Genomic DNA, 21,024 nt, shown 5'->3' with positions numbered 1-21,024 from the left:
AGAGGAGGTGCTTAATTGTTGCTCCCTTAATATAATGACATGCTGCATGGCCATGTGATAACCACTACAGTACAGCTTGCTTCAACATTCTGCAGTTGAATAACAACTAAAAAGTCTGGAAATTCATCATTGTTAAAGTAATAGCAATAATATAGTTGTAAGATTATTAGGAAGGAAGATTAGGGTTTAATGCCCCGTTGACATTGAGATCATTACAGAGAGGGCACCAGCTCAGATGAGGGAAGGATGGGGAAGGGAACTGGCCATACCCTTTACAAAGAAACCATCCGGGCATTTGACGGAAAGTAATTTAGAAAAATCGTGGAAAACATAAATCTGGGTGATGGGACGTAGATTTGAATGTTTGTCCTCCCAAATGCGAGGCCAGCGTGCTAACCACTGCAGCACCTCACTCGGTGATTTGGTGAATGAGCTGCACTTAAACATCTTTTACTGAAGTACAACATAAAATTTCCAATGTTTCAGGTATCCTAGCACGTTTAACTGATTCTGATCAAGCTGATCTGAAGAAGCAGGGCTACAACTTGATAAGAGTGGTTGTGTGTAACCTGTACCCATTTGTCAAGACTGTTGCAAGATCTGATGTCACAGTTCCTGATGCTGTGGAAAACATTGACATTGGTAAGTCATCCAATATTTGGTATTTTGTTTTCCAAAGTAGCAGGTATCTTCCTAGTGTACTTGGTTAAATTTAGCTGTCAGAGACACTAATAGCATAAAGCAGCATAGTGATATTATTTTAAGGAATACCACAACCAGCCACTTTTTTACTTATTTTTATTTACGTCAATCTCCATTTTGGGCTTTCACCCGTCTTTTCTTGGCATGATACATATTTCAATCTTCAGTTAGTACATTGTAAATTTTGGTGCTGTGGCTGGTCTGTGCTGAATAATTGTTTTGTTTGGTTACTATACTTTGCAAGCTGCGTAAACGATTGGCCAGAGACACAATTTTGTGATCCAAATAAAGATGTCAGATGCTGATGTGGCAGATACTGCATTGTTTTTGTGCAACATACAAATGAAAAAGTGTTTGTGCCAGGATTATAAATGGGAAAATCAAAACAACAGCAACACGCGGAGTAGAAAGTAAGGACTTTGAGCGGTAGGCAGGCATAAGGCTGCTAGGTATCCATACTAATAAATAGGAAACCCACTTTGTGGCTCATGGTGCACTTTGCCAGTTTCAGGTTACCTGTCTAATGGCACCTGGGGGAAACAATCCCCCTCCCCCAAATCAAAAGTGAAATGTTGTCATACTCTACTCATTAAGAGATGTCTTTCTCCCCTTGCTCACTACACCTGAGGGGTTACCTCAAGCCAGTCAAGATGCAGAACTGTAATCCAGAGACAGTGTATTCAGCCAGAACATTGTAGTCGCACAGGTTGTATATCTTGTGTGGGGGCTGTACAGCTTTACTTTTATTATTATTTTGTGTTGTAGAAATGAAATGTGGATTGGATTACACCTGTAGATTAATTAAATTTTGGCTATAAAGAAGTGATATGGTGAATTACAGGTGGGGTAACACTGTTACGTGCGGCCGCCAAGAATCATGACCGTGTTACTGTGCTCTGTGATCCTTCAGACTACGATTCGGTAGTTGCTGAAATTCAGAAGTCGCCTGGCAAGGATACTGAACTTGCAACGAGGTAGGCTGCCTTTCATTTATACTTGGTTACAGTTGTCGTGTGGAAATTTGTAAGCATGTTGTGCGATGTATTTTTAACATTGTGTAAATTTTCATGGTTTGGTAGTAGTGATGGTGGCGTATTTGTCTGTGAAACATTTTGCAAAGTAGTATTAGTCACTTCAATATATACAGAGACATGTAAGCACGATTTGACCTAATTTGCATTAGTTATATTTCATGATGTGGGCTAGACAAATGCCCAGTGGGCAGGACATTTATAAAAGGGTATTAACCCAAAGCGGTTTTAAATTCCCAAAATGTGGGAATTCATAAAAAAGAAAGGATACTCTTTAAAGTTTTTACTGCTAGAACATATAATTTATCAATTGTAATAAGGTATGGAATGATATTCCCAAAGTTAAAAGTTGGTAAATGTTTAAATCATTCATTGCCTTTATTACTAGGAACCAAAGGACAGAAGAGAGAAGCATGGTTTTTTACCTAGCACTCCAACTTGTTGTAGTGAGGAAAGGGCGTGTGTTGCTGACAGCTGCTTATCATTGATAATGTCCTTTTTCTTTTTACAATTTCTGCCTCTTCACGAGGCACAGCCCCAGGCACAAATTCCATCTACAAACAGATGATCCGACACTTGGACATTCCCCAGAGGCAACGTCTCCTCAGTCTTCAACCACATTTAGCTCAAGAGTGCTTTCCTGTCACAATGATGAGACAGTATACTTATCCCCATCCTTAAGCCTCGGAAGAACCTAACATTTCTCGACAGTGACCACCCAATTAACCTGATGAATGTACTTTGTAAACTGCTCGAGGGGATGGTTAGCTTCAGATTATGTTGGTTACCCGAATCTCAGGGCCTTTTGTCTCCATATCAGTGTGGCGTCCACAAAGGACAATCTCCAACAGACCATTTACTCAGACTGGAAACAGTAATCTGACAGGCTTTTACTAACCATGGTTTTTTTTTTTTTTTTTTAGAAAATCTACATAAAGGCATATGACATGGCTTGGGCACATTTTAGTTGCCATCCATGACTGGTGCTTCTTTGGCCCCCTTCAGATTTTTATCCATGAGTTTTTATCTCACTGGCTCTTCCGGGTTTGAGTTGGCACTTCACTCAGTGCCCATCAGATTCAAAATAGTGGTATCCCACAGGGTTCTGTATTAAACGTCACACTCTTGCTCCTAGCTGTCAATGGGCTTGTAACCTCTGTTGAGCATGTGGTTACCCTGGTGTTGTACGTCGATGATTTTTGTATATGGTGCTGCTCCCGCTCAGCAGCATCTGCTGAGTACTGGCTCCAAGGTGCCATCCAATGGGCCTCTGCGTAGGCCATCTCCCACGGCCTCCAGTTTTCTCCCTCCAAAACGCAGGTTATGCATTTTTGTCATTGACCCACAGTAAACGCCGATACAGAACTTTATTTAAGTAACCAGATCCTCGATGTTGAAACACAGTCCTGTTTCTTGGGCCTTATTTTTGGTAAGAGGCTGATGTGGCTGCACCATATTCGCCACCTAAAGACTACATGCATGCGGAAGCTTCATGCTCTCCGCCTTGTGGCCCAAACATCTTGGGCTCCAGACCATACCACTCTACTTCTGTACCGTGCTCTGGTCTTGTCCAGATTAGATTATGGCAGTCAGGTTTATGACTCGGTGGCTGCTTCCACTCTGCAAATACTTGACACTGTTCACCATTGTGGGGTGTGTCTGGCTATTGGTGCCTTTCATACTAGTACCGTTGACAGTCTCCTCACAGAAGCAGGGATTCCCCTTCTACAAATATAACAGAACCAACTCCTGGTTTCTTACACAATCGCCATTCACCAATTCGCTGACCATCCCATGTACCCTGACCTTTTTTGCAAATGAGGGATGTCTCCCTCCTGACAACCGTCCACGGGTGTTGATTGCCAGTTGGCATGTGTCTCACTTCCCCCTGTCAGAATCTCCATTTCCACTCACTGGAATGCACCCCGTGTGTTTCCTCCCACACCCCACTTTGGATGGTGCCTAGACACGGATTAGGACCGACCTATTCCAGGGTCCCAAGGTCTCTGTCACCCCTGTGGTTTTCCGGCATCTTTTATGTGCCATGCTTGCAGAGCTACAGGGTGCCACCATCTTCTACACTGATGGTTCTAAAACAACAGATGAGGTGGAATATACTTCCATGTCTCCTACTGGCTTAGAACACCATTTATTGCCGGCATCATGTAGTACGTTCACAGCTGAGCTTCTAGTCATTCACAGAGCCCTCCACTTGGTTTCTCAGACCTCTCTGCACCGTGTTTTAATGTGTACTGACTCAATGAGCAGCCTCCAGGCTATTGACTGATACTACTCTCACCACCCTTTGGTCTCTGCTATCCATGGCCTTCTCTCTGCCCTCGGCCAGGCTGCCAGCTCAGTTGTCTTTCTCTGGGTCCCAAGTCATGGGGGCATCCCAGTGAATGAACTGGCTGACCGTTTGGCCAAAGAAGCATATGCTTAACCCCCCATTCCTCCCCCTCCTCCCATTCTCGTCAAGATTCTAATTGCAGATATGCGGAACTGCCAAATCTCTCTTTGGTGGAATGCCATCTGGTGTGCTACTGCTCATGGTAATAAACTCCACACAGTGAAGGAGTCCATTGCAGTTTGCCTCTTTCTTCCATCCCTCTCTGAAGGAATCCACTGTTTTATGCTGTCTACACTTTGGTCATACCTGGCGCACCTATTGTTTCCTCCTGCATAACAAACCATCCCCACAGTGTGGTTGTGGAGCCACATATTGGTGGAATGTCCCCTTCTTTTGTGCCTTTGTGCTAAGTATAGCCTTCTAGATTCCTTAATTTTAATATTAGCAGATGATTCACAGATGGTTGAACTGATCTTCAGTTTCCTCCATGAAAGTGGTTTTTATTTCCACATACAAGGTGGAGGAGTAGGGCAGGGTGGTTGTGGTTGGGACCTCTCTTCATGTCTTCTTGGTGTGGGACCCCATGACTACTCCGCATGGAAGATTGTTCTTTTTTTCCAGTTTAGATTTGGCCTCACCTTTTATGCCTTTTACTGTGTGTGTTTTAACTTCATTATTTTATGATTTGACTCCCCTTTACCGGATCTGTCCACTTTTAGCAGACCCTCTTTCTTCTGTGAGTAACTTTGGAATCGTGGGACTGATGACCTTGCCGTTTGGTCCCATAAACCCTCTCAGTAAACAATCCATCAATCAGTCAGTCAATCAGTGGAGCAGGAACATGACCTAAGCTTGTCGATCCCAAGGAAAAAGTCCATGTTGAACAGTCCAAGCAAAGTGGGAAAGGAATCCGGTAGTCGGTGAGGAATAAGATTTAAGAGAATAGGAGGCAGAGTCAGAACTTCATGACTCTTCTTCAAATTATAAGGATCAAGCAGCTGACTGAGAACAATTTCTTACTTTTTGCAGTAGTATAGTGTAAGTAAAAATACCACCTACAGGCTAGCTACTCAACATAAACTATACTTTATTCAAAAATTAGTTTTAAGCTTGAATGTTGTTTTCATTTTTATTATGTACTACCCCAAGAATCGACCTCATTAAAAATGTAAATAGTTATGTTTACAGTCCAATTTATTTCCCCTAATAAAGCTCCCCTAATTCCCAAGCAACTATTTGAACTTGGTTACCCACTCCCTGAAAAGCAGTGTTGCAAAACACCTTTTCCAATACAAAATATCATGTTAAATTTTTTTTATAAGGGCCACTTGTCAATTAATCTTTAAAATGCATAAATGCCAGGACATTATGAACTTTGGGCATCTGCCCACGGATTTATCCTAGGCATCTGCCCCAACTTATAAATGCTCAGGCTTCTTGCATCAGTAGTTATATAACATTGTTGGTCTGACTTATTGTCAAAACACTCACAGATATGTGTTTATGTTCACCCCCTCCCCCTACACACACACACACACACACACACACACACACACACACACACACACACACACACACACACACACACGTATGTGCTATCCTTCCTTTCCAAGACTTGGGTCAGCAGCCTCATGTGTCAGTGAAGGCAACTGAGAGAGAAACGAGCAGCAGAAACATTTTTATGTACAAACACGTCACTCCACATTTCGTCTACACATGTGCATTACTTACCCAAAATATTCTTTTGCACCTGTATTCCCAAGCCATATTTTACTGTGTGGAGGAGGGTACCTTGTGTATCACTGTCACATTCCCCTTTCCTGTTCAAGTTGCAAATTGTGCGCAGGAAGAACATTTGCTAGTAAGAATATGTGTGAGCTCAGATCTCTCTGATTTTATCTTTAGTTGTTTTGCAAGATATACATAGGAGGAAGCAATATATTTGCTGGTTCTTTTAGGTATGTACGCTCTAATAATTTTAATGGCAAACAACATGACAGTGTAAAACCCCCGTCTTGCAGTGTATCACTGGAGCTGGGTGAGCATCTCTGTGATGCTTTTGTACTTGTCAGATGAAACTGTGGTGAAACTTGTTCTTCTTTGGGTCTTCCCTATTTCTTGTATAAATCCAAGCCAGTACAGGTCAAAGACTGATAATCTTCTCAAATATTGTTCAAATGAGGGTTTCTTAAACTGTTTCCTTGGTGAGTGGACTACATTTCCTCTGTATTCTTTCAATAACTCTCACTCTATCATCTGCCTTTCCCCTGCAATTTGTTTTACATAGTTGTTTTCCCCTAAATTGCTCTGCACACATACTCCTAAATGTTTAATGGCTACCACAGCTTCCAGAGCCTGTTAGGCACTTGTGTAATAGTACATAATGTGTCTTTCCTTCTATTGATGTACAATACATTTTTTTTAAAAAAAAGTTATATATCAACTGTCAAGAGCTGCTAGTAAATAATTCTTTACCCAGAACTAGTTTCACTCTTCAGATTCTTACCAGGTATCCTAATTACTAAGTGCAAGAAAATGAACACATTTCATATTTAACTTTCAGTGCAGTGCTATATGGTGTAGATGACAAAGCACAATCAGATGTCAAATAAGTAATTTTGTCACTTACAATAGTCTACATAGCACTATTAAAGCTTTGGCATCAAGTAACATAAAACTTGTCCTCCATAACAGAAATTAAAACTATAAAACATCTGCTGTCATTATGAATCAAGACACAAAGGAATTAAAGATATTAGCTGCCAGTGGGCATTGATTTATATAAATGGGGAAGAGTTGAAAATATATGCCAGACTGGGATTTGAACCTGTGTCTCCTGCTTACTAATATGGCTGTAAGCACTATGGGACTTAACATGTGAGGTCATCAGTCCCCTAGACTTAGAACTACGTAAACCTGACTAACCTAAGGACATCACAGACATCCATGTCCGAGGCAGGATTCGAACCTGTGACTGTAGCAGCAGCGCGGTTCCGGACTGAAGCACCTAGAACCGCTCAGCCACAGTGGCTGGCCTCCTGCTTACTAGGCAGATCCGCTGACCACTGTGCCATCCGGAGACAGTGGTTAACAACTATCCCAGCATGTCTTCCATCAGACCCAAATTCTCAACATATCCACACACTACTGATGTAGTGCCTCTTGCCAATTATCCTCATTACTCGTGGCATTTTGCTGATTCCCGTAGGCATTTGAGGTTGGTGTGCGTCTGCAGTGAAGAAATCATTTGCCTTCCTCATCTTAATTATATATGTGGGGGTGTCTGTTCTTTTGGACATGTCCGAAAGAATGGAAACGACTTATATGATCCTTTCTGTGCATATGCATACAAAGCTTGAACTCTTATGGGAATTGGTGAAATGCCACACGTAATGAGGATAATGGGTAAGGGACACTACATCAGTAGTATGTGGATAAATTGAGAATTTGGGTCTGACAGGAGGTGTGCTAGGGTAATCCATGCAGCTGTGTTAACCACTGTGTCCGGATGGTATAGTGGTCAGTGCATCTGCCTAACAGGCAGGAGACCTGGGTCTGAATCCGGGTATGACACAAATTTTCGAGTTTGCCCATGGCAGCTAATGTCTTTAATTTCTTTGTGCCTTCGGAAAGTAATGGGGGCTGGCAGCATTCATACATGGAACAAAATACTTAATACAATGCATTTGTACAGTGTCAAGAATGAAGTGTACCAAACACTATTACTCTTTGTTTACATGCTACAGACTGGTTCTAACATTTTGTGTGGACGCACTACATACTGGTGGGTACACAACTGATTTATGTTTATAAGTCAAACCAAAGATAATAAAGTGTAGTACACAGTATGTCTCCATGCCTCAACATTTATGCTACAGTCCTTCAGATTATAAATGTTTTATATCATATGAAAATTTCTGACAGTTATATAGGTAAAACTTATGATACAGAAGTCATATGCAGTAGTACTACAATAAGGTAAGTGTTCAATCAATTTAATAAGTAATGGGTCCTATTTATGCATTCTCACCTATGTGAAATAATGTAAACTGTATGTTCTATATGAAAGTCTTTTATTTTACAGCAATCTTTCGGCGGAACAATACACTCCAGTTTTAACATTAGTCGTGTATGAGCGGGTAAATTTATACGTGTGAGACACACTTGGTTTATAATTTCACTCCCCTGCACATAGGATTTTACAGCTTAGTATAAAATGCTGTTTTCAGGACCAAGTAATAACTTCAATATTTTCTCGATTGATGAAGTTCTGGGAGTGCTGCTTGTTAGCAGTTCTCCTCCTCTTCTAGTATTTCTGCTGTGAAATATCCAGCTACCCTGCTTTATCGAGTAAATGTGGGAATATTCTCCAGCTCCATACATATCATTTGTGGGGTCCTCAGAGATAATAGTAGACTAATTATAGCATGCACAGGATGATTTGAGCAATCATTGTTCCTGTGCTCCATATGTAAATGGAAAGGGAGATAACTCTAATGTGTTGTACAATAGGAAGTATTCTCTCCCATGCACTTCAGTGGTGTGTGGAAGGTTAATGTAGATCTTTGAGCTACCAGTAAACCCATGAACTGAGCCAGTCCGTGTTTGCTGACAGTACCAATGGAACAAATGCCACATGGGTAGTAAACGTTTGCAAGCCCTCTGCTAGAGACATAGTTGGTGATGGACTCTGGTGATAAGTGTTACACCACATTGACAGGGTCACTCTATCATATATGAGAATAGATTACTGAATGTGCCAGATGCCACAATGCAGACTGTTAACATAGACATGACAGTGCATCAACAACGTTTTTAGTACTAGAACCCAGTGTGTTGTCCTCGACGGCATGTGTTCATCAGAGACAAGGGGATCATTAGGAGTGTCCCAGGCAAGTGTGATAGGGCTGCTCTTGTTCTCTATATATACTTACAAGATGAGGCAGGTGGATTGGCAGCAATCTGCCACTGTATGCCACTGTATGCCAGTGGTGCTGCAATGTATGGGAAAATATTATCATTGAGTGAATGTTGGATGATACAGGGTGACTTGACGAGATTTTCCATTTTGTGTCTTGTATAGCAAGTTGCTATAAATGTGGGTTAACTAACTTGAAATAGATAAGTAGGATAAACAATCCTGTAGAGTGATGTAATGCTTCACACAGTCAGCATGCTAAGTAAATATGTAGGTATAACATTGCAAAGTGACATGAAATGTAACAAGCACATAAGTTAGGCTGTAGAAAAGGCATCTCATCTCTAAAGGAGACCATAAACAGAAATTTGTGCAACAATACTTGAGCAACCCACCACATACAGACAACTTGGACATCCCATTCCTGAGTACTGCTCATGTGTTAGTGATCCCTACCACACCAATTAAAGTAAGACTCCAAACCAATTCAGAGGCATGCTGATACATTTGTTACTTTCAGATTCAATTAAGACAAGTATTGTGCAAATGCTCCTTATATTCAAATGGGAATCCCATGAGGGAACAAGATGTTATTTTCTCAAAACACTGATAAAGTTTAGAGGATCAGCATTTGCAGCAGATTGCAGATAGGTCCTACTGCCACCAACATAAATCTCACATCTTGTGTATGGGCTGTGAAGACTAGACAAGAAATTGGGGTTTGTACTGAAACATATAGACATTAATTTTCTTCCTTTAATCCATTGGTGGTCCACCACTCGTGGTCTCGTGGTAGCGCTCTCGCTTCCCGAGCAAGGGGTCCTGGGTTCGATTCCCAGTGGGGTCAGGGATTTTACCGGCCCTGAGATGACTGGGTGTTGTAGTGCTGTCTTCATCATCATCATTCATCCCCATTAAGGTTGGAGGAAGGCAACGCAAACCACCTCCATTAGGACCTTGCCTAGTACCGCGGTGTGGGTCTCCTGCATTGTTCCCCTACACTCTATCAAGAAGCATGGGACTTCATTTCCACGAGTAGCATTGATGTAAGGTACCCACTGTCCCAGAAAGATGATACAGATGCCCGAATTTCAAGGGTGTCATAGTCCAGTGAGTGGATGGCACAGTTGGGTGTTCGGCCACTGAATTGTCGTGAGGTAGTGGACAAGTGTAACATTGGTGTTCCATGCATCATTCTCAAATGCTTCGTGTTATTTGTTTGATGTACAGAAGTCCACACTCGCATGGGAGAGTGCTCTGTATCGCCAGACAGTCCTTCACATAACTGAACAGAATGGACTTTGATGGTGACAGGCAAAACATCCTGTTGTTGTTTGTGCTTAAGATTTAACTGATTTTGGAGGACAGTCTTCCGGCATGGGATAGGAAGACCAAAGATTGAAATCTTCAAATTAATGGCTTTGTCGTCGGTAGCCCCTTGTCACCCTTGGTGGCCAACTCCTGTATTGAAGATTCTGAGGCAATCACCGCACTATTACACAGTATGGAAATTTATTTGCTGCTATTTACAGTAGGAATACCTATGACAGGAGCTAGTTGCAGTTGATTGTGTAAGTGTACCATGTCTGCCAGGGCATAGTTCTTTCCTAGCCCAGTAGACAATGGTTATTGTAGTGTAGATACACAAGGTTTTGGATTTGCATGCCTTTTCATATAGCAGTGCTTCATTGGGGGCGAGCAGAAGCAGTCACAATTGCTATGATTGGAAGGGGGCGGGGGAGATGAAGCAGAAAAACTGGGAAAGAGGGAAAGGACTTTGCAGGATAGATGCTAGCTTGTGGGAGAGGAGGGAGAGAGACAAGGGGTACGTGAGGCTGGGGCACGGGAGCAGGTAGAATGTCGAGGCAGGTCGAGGAGAGGGACTAGTGAAGGTTCAGTCCAGGGTTGTCACAGTTAGGTGGTAGTTGTTTGTGCTCACAGACAGCCTGTTATTGATCATTTCCACATAGAATGCTGCTCAGTGGCTGCAGGTAATTTACTAGGCCGAGTGGCTTCTATCATGAGTGGCCCAGCTCGTGATGGGATAGGCGACACCTGTAACAGAATTGGAGTAGCTGGTGCTGGTATGATGAATAGGACAGGTCTTGCATCTGGGTCTTCTACAGCGATAAGAGCCATGGAGCAAAAGGATTGGGTGCAGGGGTGGGATAGAAATGTACCAGGATATTGTGCAATGCCATTGAGCAGCAGAATACCACCGTGAGAGATAATCGTATGTGAATTCCACCCCAAAAATGAATAGATTCCGGTTGCCTCAATTAATCTCGTGGCCACAAATAAGGCGAATGTGGGACGGAAGATTGCGGCAGTATGTCAGAATTGTTGCCTTACTGTTTCTGCAGGCAGCGCCTGGCACTGAAGGCATTCACACACACAGCACAGTATGACGATGCCATCTCCGACTACTTCCGGCGGCAGTTCAGCAGTGGGCAGGGCCAGCTGACACTGCGCTACGGCACCAACCCCCACCAGAAGCCGGCGCAGCTGTTCACGACGCGGGGTGCACTGCCACTGCGTGTTGCCAACGGTTCCCCCGGCTATATCAACTTGTGCGACGCACTAAACGGCTGGCAGCTGGTGCGCGAACTGGACAGGGCGCTCGGGCTGCCGGCAGCCACTTCGTTCAAGCACGTCAGCCCTGCAGGGGCGGCAGTGGGTGTCCCACTCACTAAAGATGAGGTGGGGTGCTTTGTTAATGTGTGTTACTCTGTTACACTTAAACTGAGGTGACAAAAGTCATGGGACAGTAAAATGCATGTATGCAGATGGCAATAGTGTCACGGCACAAGGTATAAAAAGGCAGTGCATTGGCGGAGCTGTGATTTATATTAAAGTGATTTGTGTGAAAAGCTATCTGATGTTGTTATGGCCACACGATCGAGAATTAACAGACTTTAGACGTGGAATGGTGTTTGGAGCTAAACATGTGGAATGTTCCATTTTGGAAATCATTAGGAAATACGGTATTAGGAGATACACAGTATCGAGAGTGTGACAAGAATACTAAATTTCAGGCGTTACTTACCACCGAGGACACTGCAGTTGTGATGGCCTTTTCTTAATGATAAAGAGCAGTGGCATTTGCGAGAAATTGTCTGTACTAACAGACAAGCAACACTGCATGAAATAATCACAGAAATCAATGTGGGGGCGTACAATGAATGTATCCCTCAGGTCATTGTGACAGAATTTGGCATTAATGAGCTTTGGCAGCGGATGATTGACGCGAATGTGTTTGGTAACAGCATGATGCTGCATGCAGCACCTCTCCTGGCAGATGACTGCCAGATGAGTCTCAATTTCAGTTGCTAAGAGCTGATGATAGTGTTTGAGTATGACAGACCCAATTTGTCAACAAGGCACTGTGCAAACTGGTTGTTACTCCATAATTGTTTGCGTGGTTTTTATATGGAATGGACTGGTTCCTCTGGTCCAACTGAACTGATCACTGACAGGAAATGGTTGTGTTCTGCTACTTGGAGACCATCTACAGCCATTCATGGACTTTGTTCCCAAACAATGATAGAATTTTTATGGATGACAATTCACTATGTCAGTGGGCAACAGTTTCTCGCAGTTGATTTAAAGAACGTTCTGAACAATATGAGCAAATGATTTGGCTACCCATTGAACATTTATGGGATATAATCAAGAGGTCACTTTATGCGCAAAATCCTGCATTGGCAACAATTTTGCAATTATGGGTGGTTATGCAGGCAACATGGTTCAATATTTCTGCAAAGATTTTCAGTGACTTGTTTAGTACATGCCACTTAAAATTTTTGCACTACGCTGGGCAAAAGATCCCACATGTTATTAGGAGGTATCCCATGACTTTTGTCACATCAGTGTTTTTTTGGGTTCTTTTGAAATACTGTAAGATTCAAATATAAGTCGCAACAAAAATTTGTCCACAGAAAATTTGAGTGTGGCTCTTTTTTTTTTTTTTTTTTAATGGTACAATTGATTGATTTGTGTCAGTCCAGTTTTATTGTACAGTGTGAATTGTAAAAGTGATATTGGACAGGTCAAAATGTTGATTCAATAATCCATTTTATCAGCAAAAGAAATAGACAAAATAAAATAAGGTAGGTATTCTGCAACCTCAGTATACGAGTGCTTGTTTATGTAATATTTATTTTTGCATATTCAGAAATCCTTTTAGAGAATAGAAGTAGTGTTTTATTAGAAATGCCGTGAATGTAGAAATATTTATTTCCCACGGTATCTTATTGTGTAGTATGGTACAAATGTCAGTTATACACCTCTGATAGGATGATGATCTGGAATATCTTTGCTGTATTTTTGTGATTGCCCTATGCTACAGTAATTGTGTACTTTTTCTTATTCTGAAACAATTTGCCTGTTTTCTTGAAGTTCCAAGTGAATAAGATAGTTCCATAGATAAGTAAGCTTAGAACACTGAGCTTAGTAGTGAAGTTAATAGCATTCCATTTCTGTACTGCCACAAATTATTCTTGGAGCTCTTTTTTGCATTCTAAAAACATTTATGCTCCAAGTTGTGTACCCGTGGATCACAGGAACATCATCTGTAATGCTTATTCCTCAGTTTGAAATGGAGCAGCATTATTGATAGTTCTATCATGTTTTCTCGGCATGATTAATAGTGAGCTTCTGGGTGTTCAACCAGGTTGTCATTTCCAGTTTGTGCATAATATTTCGATGACCGATGCAGCTGTCTTCTTAGAGTGCTGCAAATTTTGCAGTTGTGTGTACTCACTGCCTGGACTCCGACCAGACAGTGAGTTATTGTCTGACTCACGCCGCTATTTATAGCAGAGTTAATTATAGATGTGTCACGGTGAGATACGTGCTGTTCAGCAGGGAATTTAAATTATGTTATCATTTACAACTGTAAGATTGTGGTTTACACTTATTTTATGTCCCCTATTTTTTTTCTTTTTCCACAACAATTTGTAAGCACTATGTGAACACATGATAAATCTTCGTCAACTGCAATCACAGTTTCGCTGTATTAACAGGGACCCTAAAACAAGAATAATCACTACTCCAGCAGTGACAGCACTGCCCGGGCCACACTGACTGCGATTGGCGTGCAGCAGCAGTGTTTGAATGCTGCTGGAGTACTGATTATTCTTTTTGTTTCAATGTCCCTATTCATAAGTATGATAAAACTAATATTGCACTAGACTAATTTGGGACTGCTCTTAAAAATGGTCATGTAAAGTTCTGCTTAAAAAATAATTTTGTTTATAATAGTAAGTGAGCCTGCACTTTCCACTGACAATGGACCTCGCATAAAAGATGTGGTGAGCAGTGGCCTAAACTGTGCACCGAATGTATCATTCCTCCTACTATGTGGCACACAAGTACAGACAATACCAAATATCGGATTGGTGCATAAGTTCATAGCATTTTTCAATAAATTTAATAAGCACAACAGATACATGTAATGGAGACTTCAGTCATCAATAATATATTCTCCTTCACTATTTACAACAGTCTGCCAATGCTGAGGTAAATTTTCAATTCTGCAACCATAGAAATCCTATGGTTTTGAGGTGAAGAACTCGTTGAACCATGTGCAGATCGCATTTACAAGTGGAAAGGAAATGCCTTGAAGGTTGTGGAGTAGAGAAGGGGGAAAGGCAATAATCTGAAGGCGCAAGATCAGGTGAATAAGATGGGTGCAAAGTGTGTTCCCAGTCTAACTCCTGTACACTGTTTTTTGTGTCTAGCAGAGCAGGGTCGGGCATTATCCTGCAGTAGCATCAATTCGTGCAGTGTTCCTGGTCATTGTTCTTTGATTGTGTTGGGAAGACATCTCAGTTGTTGACAATAAATGCCATCGGTGACACCTCGGAGAAGCAGTTTGTAGCACATAACACCTTTGCTGTTCCACTAGATGCGTAACATTATCTTTTGTGGGCATGTGCAGGTGGGGAGCTGCTGCTTTGTTTGGGCTCAAACATTCCTTTCTTTTCCTTATGTTAGCTTAAAGACACAATTTATCGTCAGCAGTAACAATTCAGGATAGGAATGGTTGGTGTTGTTCAGGAGACAATTGATGTTGAGCCAGCAGAGATGCACATACGGCCAGCTGCAGATTTTTGTGATATGGGCTTAGAGCATGCACTACCCATACACCTGATTCTGGAACCTTCCCCATTGCTTGCAAATGTCACACCGTGGTGAAATGATCGCAGTTCATCACTTTGTACTGTTCTTGAATACACTGATGTGGGTCATTGTGGATTAATGTGTTTACACAAATTTCATCAAACACTGAAGGTCTTCTCAAACATAGTCACTAATGTCAAAATGACCCTCCCTAAAATGAGAAAGCCATTTTCTTGCTGTGGATTGTCCAGTGACATTATCCCAAACAGGAATACCAACATGTGAGGGGGAAAAAAAATGAACTTTGGCACCAATGTAATTTTTAACTCTCTTATCGAGGGGATTTTGAGGGATTACTTTCTTCTCTGCACAAGTGCTGTTGCATTCAGTGTAATGGCTCATAGATATTGAACTGGTTGTCTGCGAGTGGTAGCTCACTACTGGAGTGAAAAATAAATTGCCAAACACATGCACGGTTTTGCTGTTGGCAGGCGCGGCTGTGCATGGTGGAGGACCTCCTGGAGCAGCTTACGCCCCTGGCCACTGCCTATGCCCGCGCCCGTGGAGCAGACAGGATGTCGTCCTTCGGAGACTTTGTGGCCCTTTCCAGGACGTGTGATGCAGTCACTGCCAAGATAATCTCTCGAGAGGTTTGAATATTGATTCAGTTTTATATGCCCCTTTTACTTTCCTTTGTATGTGTTTTAATTTTTAACCCATCATTTTCTTATGTTTTCTGTTCATACAGTAACACGGTGAGACTGTAGGTAGGCTTAGAGAGCAAATTGTGGTAACACCAGCATTGCTGCTGACTGCGGCATTAGGGTTTATTTTATTCATTCACTAGCAACGCAGCCTGACACTTCACAGGTAGTGCTAAGTGTCTATGCCAAGCCAACTTGGGTGGTGTAGTGTATTTTATCAGCCACTGTGTAGAGCTATAAATGAATTTGAGAAAACAACATGACTGAATACTTTCGTGTAACTTACGTATTGTTAGCAATGCATGTCAGGAAAGTTGTCTGGGGCATGAACATTGTGTGTTCCACATGGAATTGGTGTATGAAGTGACCTATCTTGGTAATGATGGGAATATGTCATGATTTAATACGTTTACAACTGAGATAAATATTGTGTGTGTGTGTGTGTGTGTGTGTGTGTGTGTGTGTGTGTGTGTGTTTAGAGAGAGAGAGAGAGAGAGAGAGAGAGAGAGAGAGAGAGAGAGAGAGAGAGAGAGAGAGAGAGAGGGGGGGGGGGGGGGAGGGAGGGAGGGAGGGGGGGGGTGTTATTCTCACATCATGTTCTGTAAATGTCATCATGATGGAGAGCGTTCGACAATAGTCAATGAGTAAAGTTATGTATTATAAATAATTTTTGACAGGCTCACAGAAAGAATGAAAAATTTATTACCTTTGCTACCTTTTGGCAAAAGTCCTTAAATGAGTGCCCATGTGCCAACACACACACACACACACACACACACACACACACACACACACACACACACACGCGCGCCTTCATTGTGCCAACTGGACACACAGTGCCGGGCCTAACATTAACAGGCAGAAGAAACCATTACTGGCTACAACAAATTATGATCAGAAGTAATGTCTGGAAACTGATAATTGTGGTATTTACTTCTGGATTACTTAATGTATTTGTGATAAGAGAAAAACTGCTGGTCCTCCTCCTCATGTACTACTCGCAAGTGGACTGTAGAAACTTGCCTCATCAGCTTGGTGTGTAGGCTACAACTAGGACTTCAATATAAGTAAACAGAAAGACAAAACCCTCAACCATTTTCGAGGAAACAGGGCTTAAAAATTTTTAGGTGTGCTTATATTATTTGTATTTTTGCTAATATTCAAGGACTCTGCAGCCAAGCGAGTAAACTTGTAGCTTGAGGTCTCTACATTGAGTCTTGCTGCCATTACATTTTTTTTACTCATGTGTAATTATAACAGATTTATTATATGTTCAGATCATCAATATCCAATGAATAATATATTATTTTCATAATTTTTACCCTGAAAAAACGAGACTCTTCTCTAAAGTTTTGAAGGTAGGTTCCCATTATAACTGCATTCAGCATTCATTACATGTGCTGTATGTTGCAATAATTATCGTTTTCTGTGTTTCTGAAATTGGTATCATCTTGATTCATGCAGTGCTACAAAGATCTCTGTTATGAAGAATTCCTACAGCGATCAGATGGAGCATACAACACAGACACTCTTTTATCATTGTGGATCATTTATGCCATAAAAGATAAGTCTTTATTTGTGGAAAGTTTTTACTTAACTTGTGGCAGTTACTTGGCAGTTGAGTCATTCATATCTCCTGCTCTCACCTAACTCTGTTGTCTTCATTCTAAGCCATAGTTTCAGACTGTTTAACTGCCTTTTTTAGTAATGTATTAACATTTTAGCAATTTAAAAACTTTAGAATCGATTTCTTCTGTTTCCCAGTCTTTCTGTCTGCAGTTCTTGTATAACACAAACTCCACCGCAATTAGTAATAGGTATTATCTTTTCTTGACGAGGGTTCATAGTTGTGCAAAATTTTTTGATGGAAAACATTTTCACCTTTGATGGTCAGTTTTATTGCAGTCACTACAGTTGCAGTTTTGACCATACACTTTTTCAAGTGTAACACTTCATACTGATGCATGAGCACCTACAGAAATTTATCCACAGGGACCTGGATTCAAAACATGACATTTTGATATAACTGATTCAGAAAGAACGTGTTATATCCCAGTACTGAATTTGATGAGAATTACACAAAACTTATTGTCTATCAAACAATTGATAGTTTTAACTCAATAGAACGTGCAAAGTACGTATTTTGGTGGTACTAATATGAATATGGATGCCATGTCTTTTATTTAATCATATGAAATTACATTCCCTCATCATTACATACAAGTTATCCAATTAGTTATAAAATTAAGCTTGGAAGTACAGTATCCAAAAAGATACTTTTGTTCATATTACAGGGTGAGGTTGGCCCCTAAAAATTAACACTTAGCGTCAGAGAATAAAAACACTTTAGAAAATCATATTGGTTATTAACAAAACTAAACAGCAAAAATGCTGAAGATTAATGGTCCTCAAAGTCGAGAAACAGTAAATGAACTTCAGAAATCGTTGTCCATCCTTGGTGTCATCTGAACGCATTTTACACACACACACACACACACACACACACACACACACACACACACACACACACACACAAAAACCACGTCCGAGTTGTATTTTTAAGAAATTTCAAAGGGTTTGTGGAACCAAATATGAAAAATCAAAATTGCACTGAAGTTGTCACAGTTCAGACATTAAAAGGATAGAAAATTTGGGTTTCACTCTTTTGCTGCTGTGGGAATGTATGCACGTCCTGTTATGTTGTTCCCCAGGTGCTGTGGACGTGTATATTTGTGCCACTTGGATTTTCCTACAGTGCTGTAGTCGTCTGAAAGCGTCCTGAGGCGACTACCTGTCACGGTTGCAGATTAATTATTTTCACATCTCTGTGAATAAAAATGTTTCAAGTATTTATCATAAAACATATGTGCCTCATTGTGTGCTACCATCTGCAAAAAGCCTCATTTTGATATCTTGAATTGTTTGAGATACGGCGATTGTTATGACCACGTGATTTGAGAGGTGCAAGGATGTGTAAGGGCGCATCGCGTGCAACCATTCTTCGTGTATAAATTCCAGTAACTTGAGAATGAAATGAAATATACTTCTGCTCTCATTGTTACATACAATTTTGATATCTTCTTTAAATTTCATTCACTGCAGTGTATCGGATAAACTCGGGCATGTATGAAGTTTATGCGATACATTTCTGCCTTTGCAAAATCTTAAAACTTCACACAGTGTTTTACTTAATTTGACGTGGCATGGTAACTATGGTATGTAATGAAAATAAATTCAGTCTTTTATCGAGTGAAGGTATCAGACCATAAGACGTGCAAAAATAAAAATTTTTCATCCACTAATTTTCAAACAAATCGATGATACGTATTTTGTATTGGCCGGAATGTGATCTGTCAGCATAGGCACCAACATTTGGCGAGAAGTACAGCTGTAGCAAAAACCACTTCAACATGGTATGCAGAGAGCATGTCTGTAGCAGCGAAAGAGTTGCTGTCAAAAATGAAACATTTATCAATTTTACAGGCTAATTTAAAAAAAAAAAGTGTTGTCACTTCTGTTGTTTACTTGTTTCCAACTTTACTTTAACTGTTAAAATTGAAGTCTTCTGTTGGCAATGACTTAATAAGTGTAATTTTTTCCTTTTATTTGTGTTGTCGTTCCCCTCTCAGTTTCAGTTGTGGCAAATACTAGTATTCATCCAAACTTAACGTGTTTCGATGTCAGATATGCCTCTTAATGCCATTATCAATTTAAATACTTTGCTCCAGGTTTCTGACGGAATCATTGCCCCTGGCTACACAGCAGAAGCACTCGAGATTTTGAGTAAGAAGAAAGGTGGTGCCTATTGTGTCCTGGAAATGGATCCGAACTATGAGCCGGACCTCATCGAACGGCGCACTTTGTTTGGGCTGACATTGGAGCAGCGACGGAACGATGCAGTCATCGACGAGTCCCTCTTCCAGGGGCGCACGGTGTCGCAGAGGAAGGAGCTGCCAGCAGAGGCAGTGCGGGACCTGATAGTCGCCACGATAGCACTCAAATATACGCAGAGTAACTCTGTGTGCTATGCCAAGAATGGCCAGGTGATTGGTGTGGGTGCAGGCCAGCAGTCACGCATCCACTGCACCCGGCTGGCAGGGGACAAGGCCGATAACTGGTAAGTGTAGCTGCCCCATGTGTTTCATCATTGTAGAGCATTGCATGTCTGTGATTTGTTTCTGAAATTACATTGCTAGATAGATTAAAACTGTGTGCCAGACAGGGACTCGAACCTGGAACACTGTTCTTCACAAGTTGTGCTCTTACTGACTCAACCATCTGGGGAAAACTCACAACCTGTTTTCACACTTTTTGTCTGTTTGTACACTCCCCACTTTTCAAGTTTCACCCAAGCGCTCGTACATATCTTGTGTGCCAAGTACTTTACTTTTTTCATATGCTGATGCCTTAAACAGTCCTTTAGTAATTGACTACCTGAAGCGGAATAGCTTTATTTGTTTAGTATACGTGGTAACATTTCATATACAACTGGTTTTTACGAAAACTTCTTAAAGTTGAAGTTAACTTCTTTATCAGTATTTACAACTTGTATAGAAGCTGGACTGCTGTTGGAAGAGTCAAGACATGACGGGGAGGCAATAATTCAGAAGGACATGAGACAGGTTTGTAATCTATTCCTGATGTTATTTAGTCTTTATTTCAGTGAGTAGTAAAGGAAACTAAGGAGAAATTTGCAAGGTTTGCCGATGAGATGTAATTCCATCAAAGACGGCAAAGGACTTGGAAGGGAAATTGAACAGAATGAATAGTGTCCTGAAAGTAGGTTGCACGATGAATGTCAATAAAAATAAAACAAGGGTAATGGAATGTAGTCAAATTGAATCAGCCGATTAGTTTAGGAAACAAAACCCTAAAAGTAGAAGAGGAGTATTGCTATTTGGGCAGCAAAATAACTGGATGGGTGTAGTAGAGAGGATATAAAAATCAGATTGGGAGTAGCAAGAAAATTATTGCTGAAAATGAGAAACTTGTCAACATCTGATATAAATTTAAGTATAAGTAAGACCTTTTTGTGAATGTCTGTGTGTGGAGTGTAGCAAAGTACAGAAATGAAACTTGGACAATAAGCAGTTTATACAAGAAAATAGAAGCTTTTGAAAAGTGATGCGATAACAGAATGGATAAGATTATATGGGTTGGGCGAGTATTGAGGAGAGAAGAAATTTATGGCACAAT

The 21,024-nt window shown here is 41.1% G+C and overlaps 1 protein-coding gene across 5 annotated transcripts in view; it reads left to right on the top strand.

The window, feature by feature from the left end:
• Nucleotides 1–21,024, top strand: part of LOC124552398 (bifunctional purine biosynthesis protein ATIC) — a 93,843-nt gene that overhangs the window by 36,146 nt on the left and 36,673 nt on the right. For all 5 annotated transcript variants that reach the window (XM_047126661.1, XM_047126662.1, XM_047126659.1 and 2 more), the window contains exons 4-8: nt 487–642; nt 1,544–1,676; nt 11,365–11,701; nt 15,616–15,774; nt 19,557–19,945. In XM_047126661.1, coding sequence (XP_046982617.1) covers nt 487–642; nt 1,544–1,676; nt 11,365–11,701; nt 15,616–15,774; nt 19,557–19,945 — 1,174 coding nt within the window. The remainder of the gene's footprint in view (nt 1–486; nt 643–1,543; nt 1,677–11,364; nt 11,702–15,615; nt 15,775–19,556; nt 19,946–21,024) is intronic.

The sequence above is a fragment of the Schistocerca americana genome, chromosome 10 (genome assembly GCF_021461395.2).
Source record: "Schistocerca americana isolate TAMUIC-IGC-003095 chromosome 10, iqSchAmer2.1, whole genome shotgun sequence".
In the NCBI taxonomy this organism is placed as follows: domain Eukaryota; kingdom Metazoa; phylum Arthropoda; class Insecta; order Orthoptera; family Acrididae; genus Schistocerca; species Schistocerca americana.
Note: the sequence above shows the minus strand (reverse complement) of the source record. Positions and strands in the feature narration are given on the sequence as shown.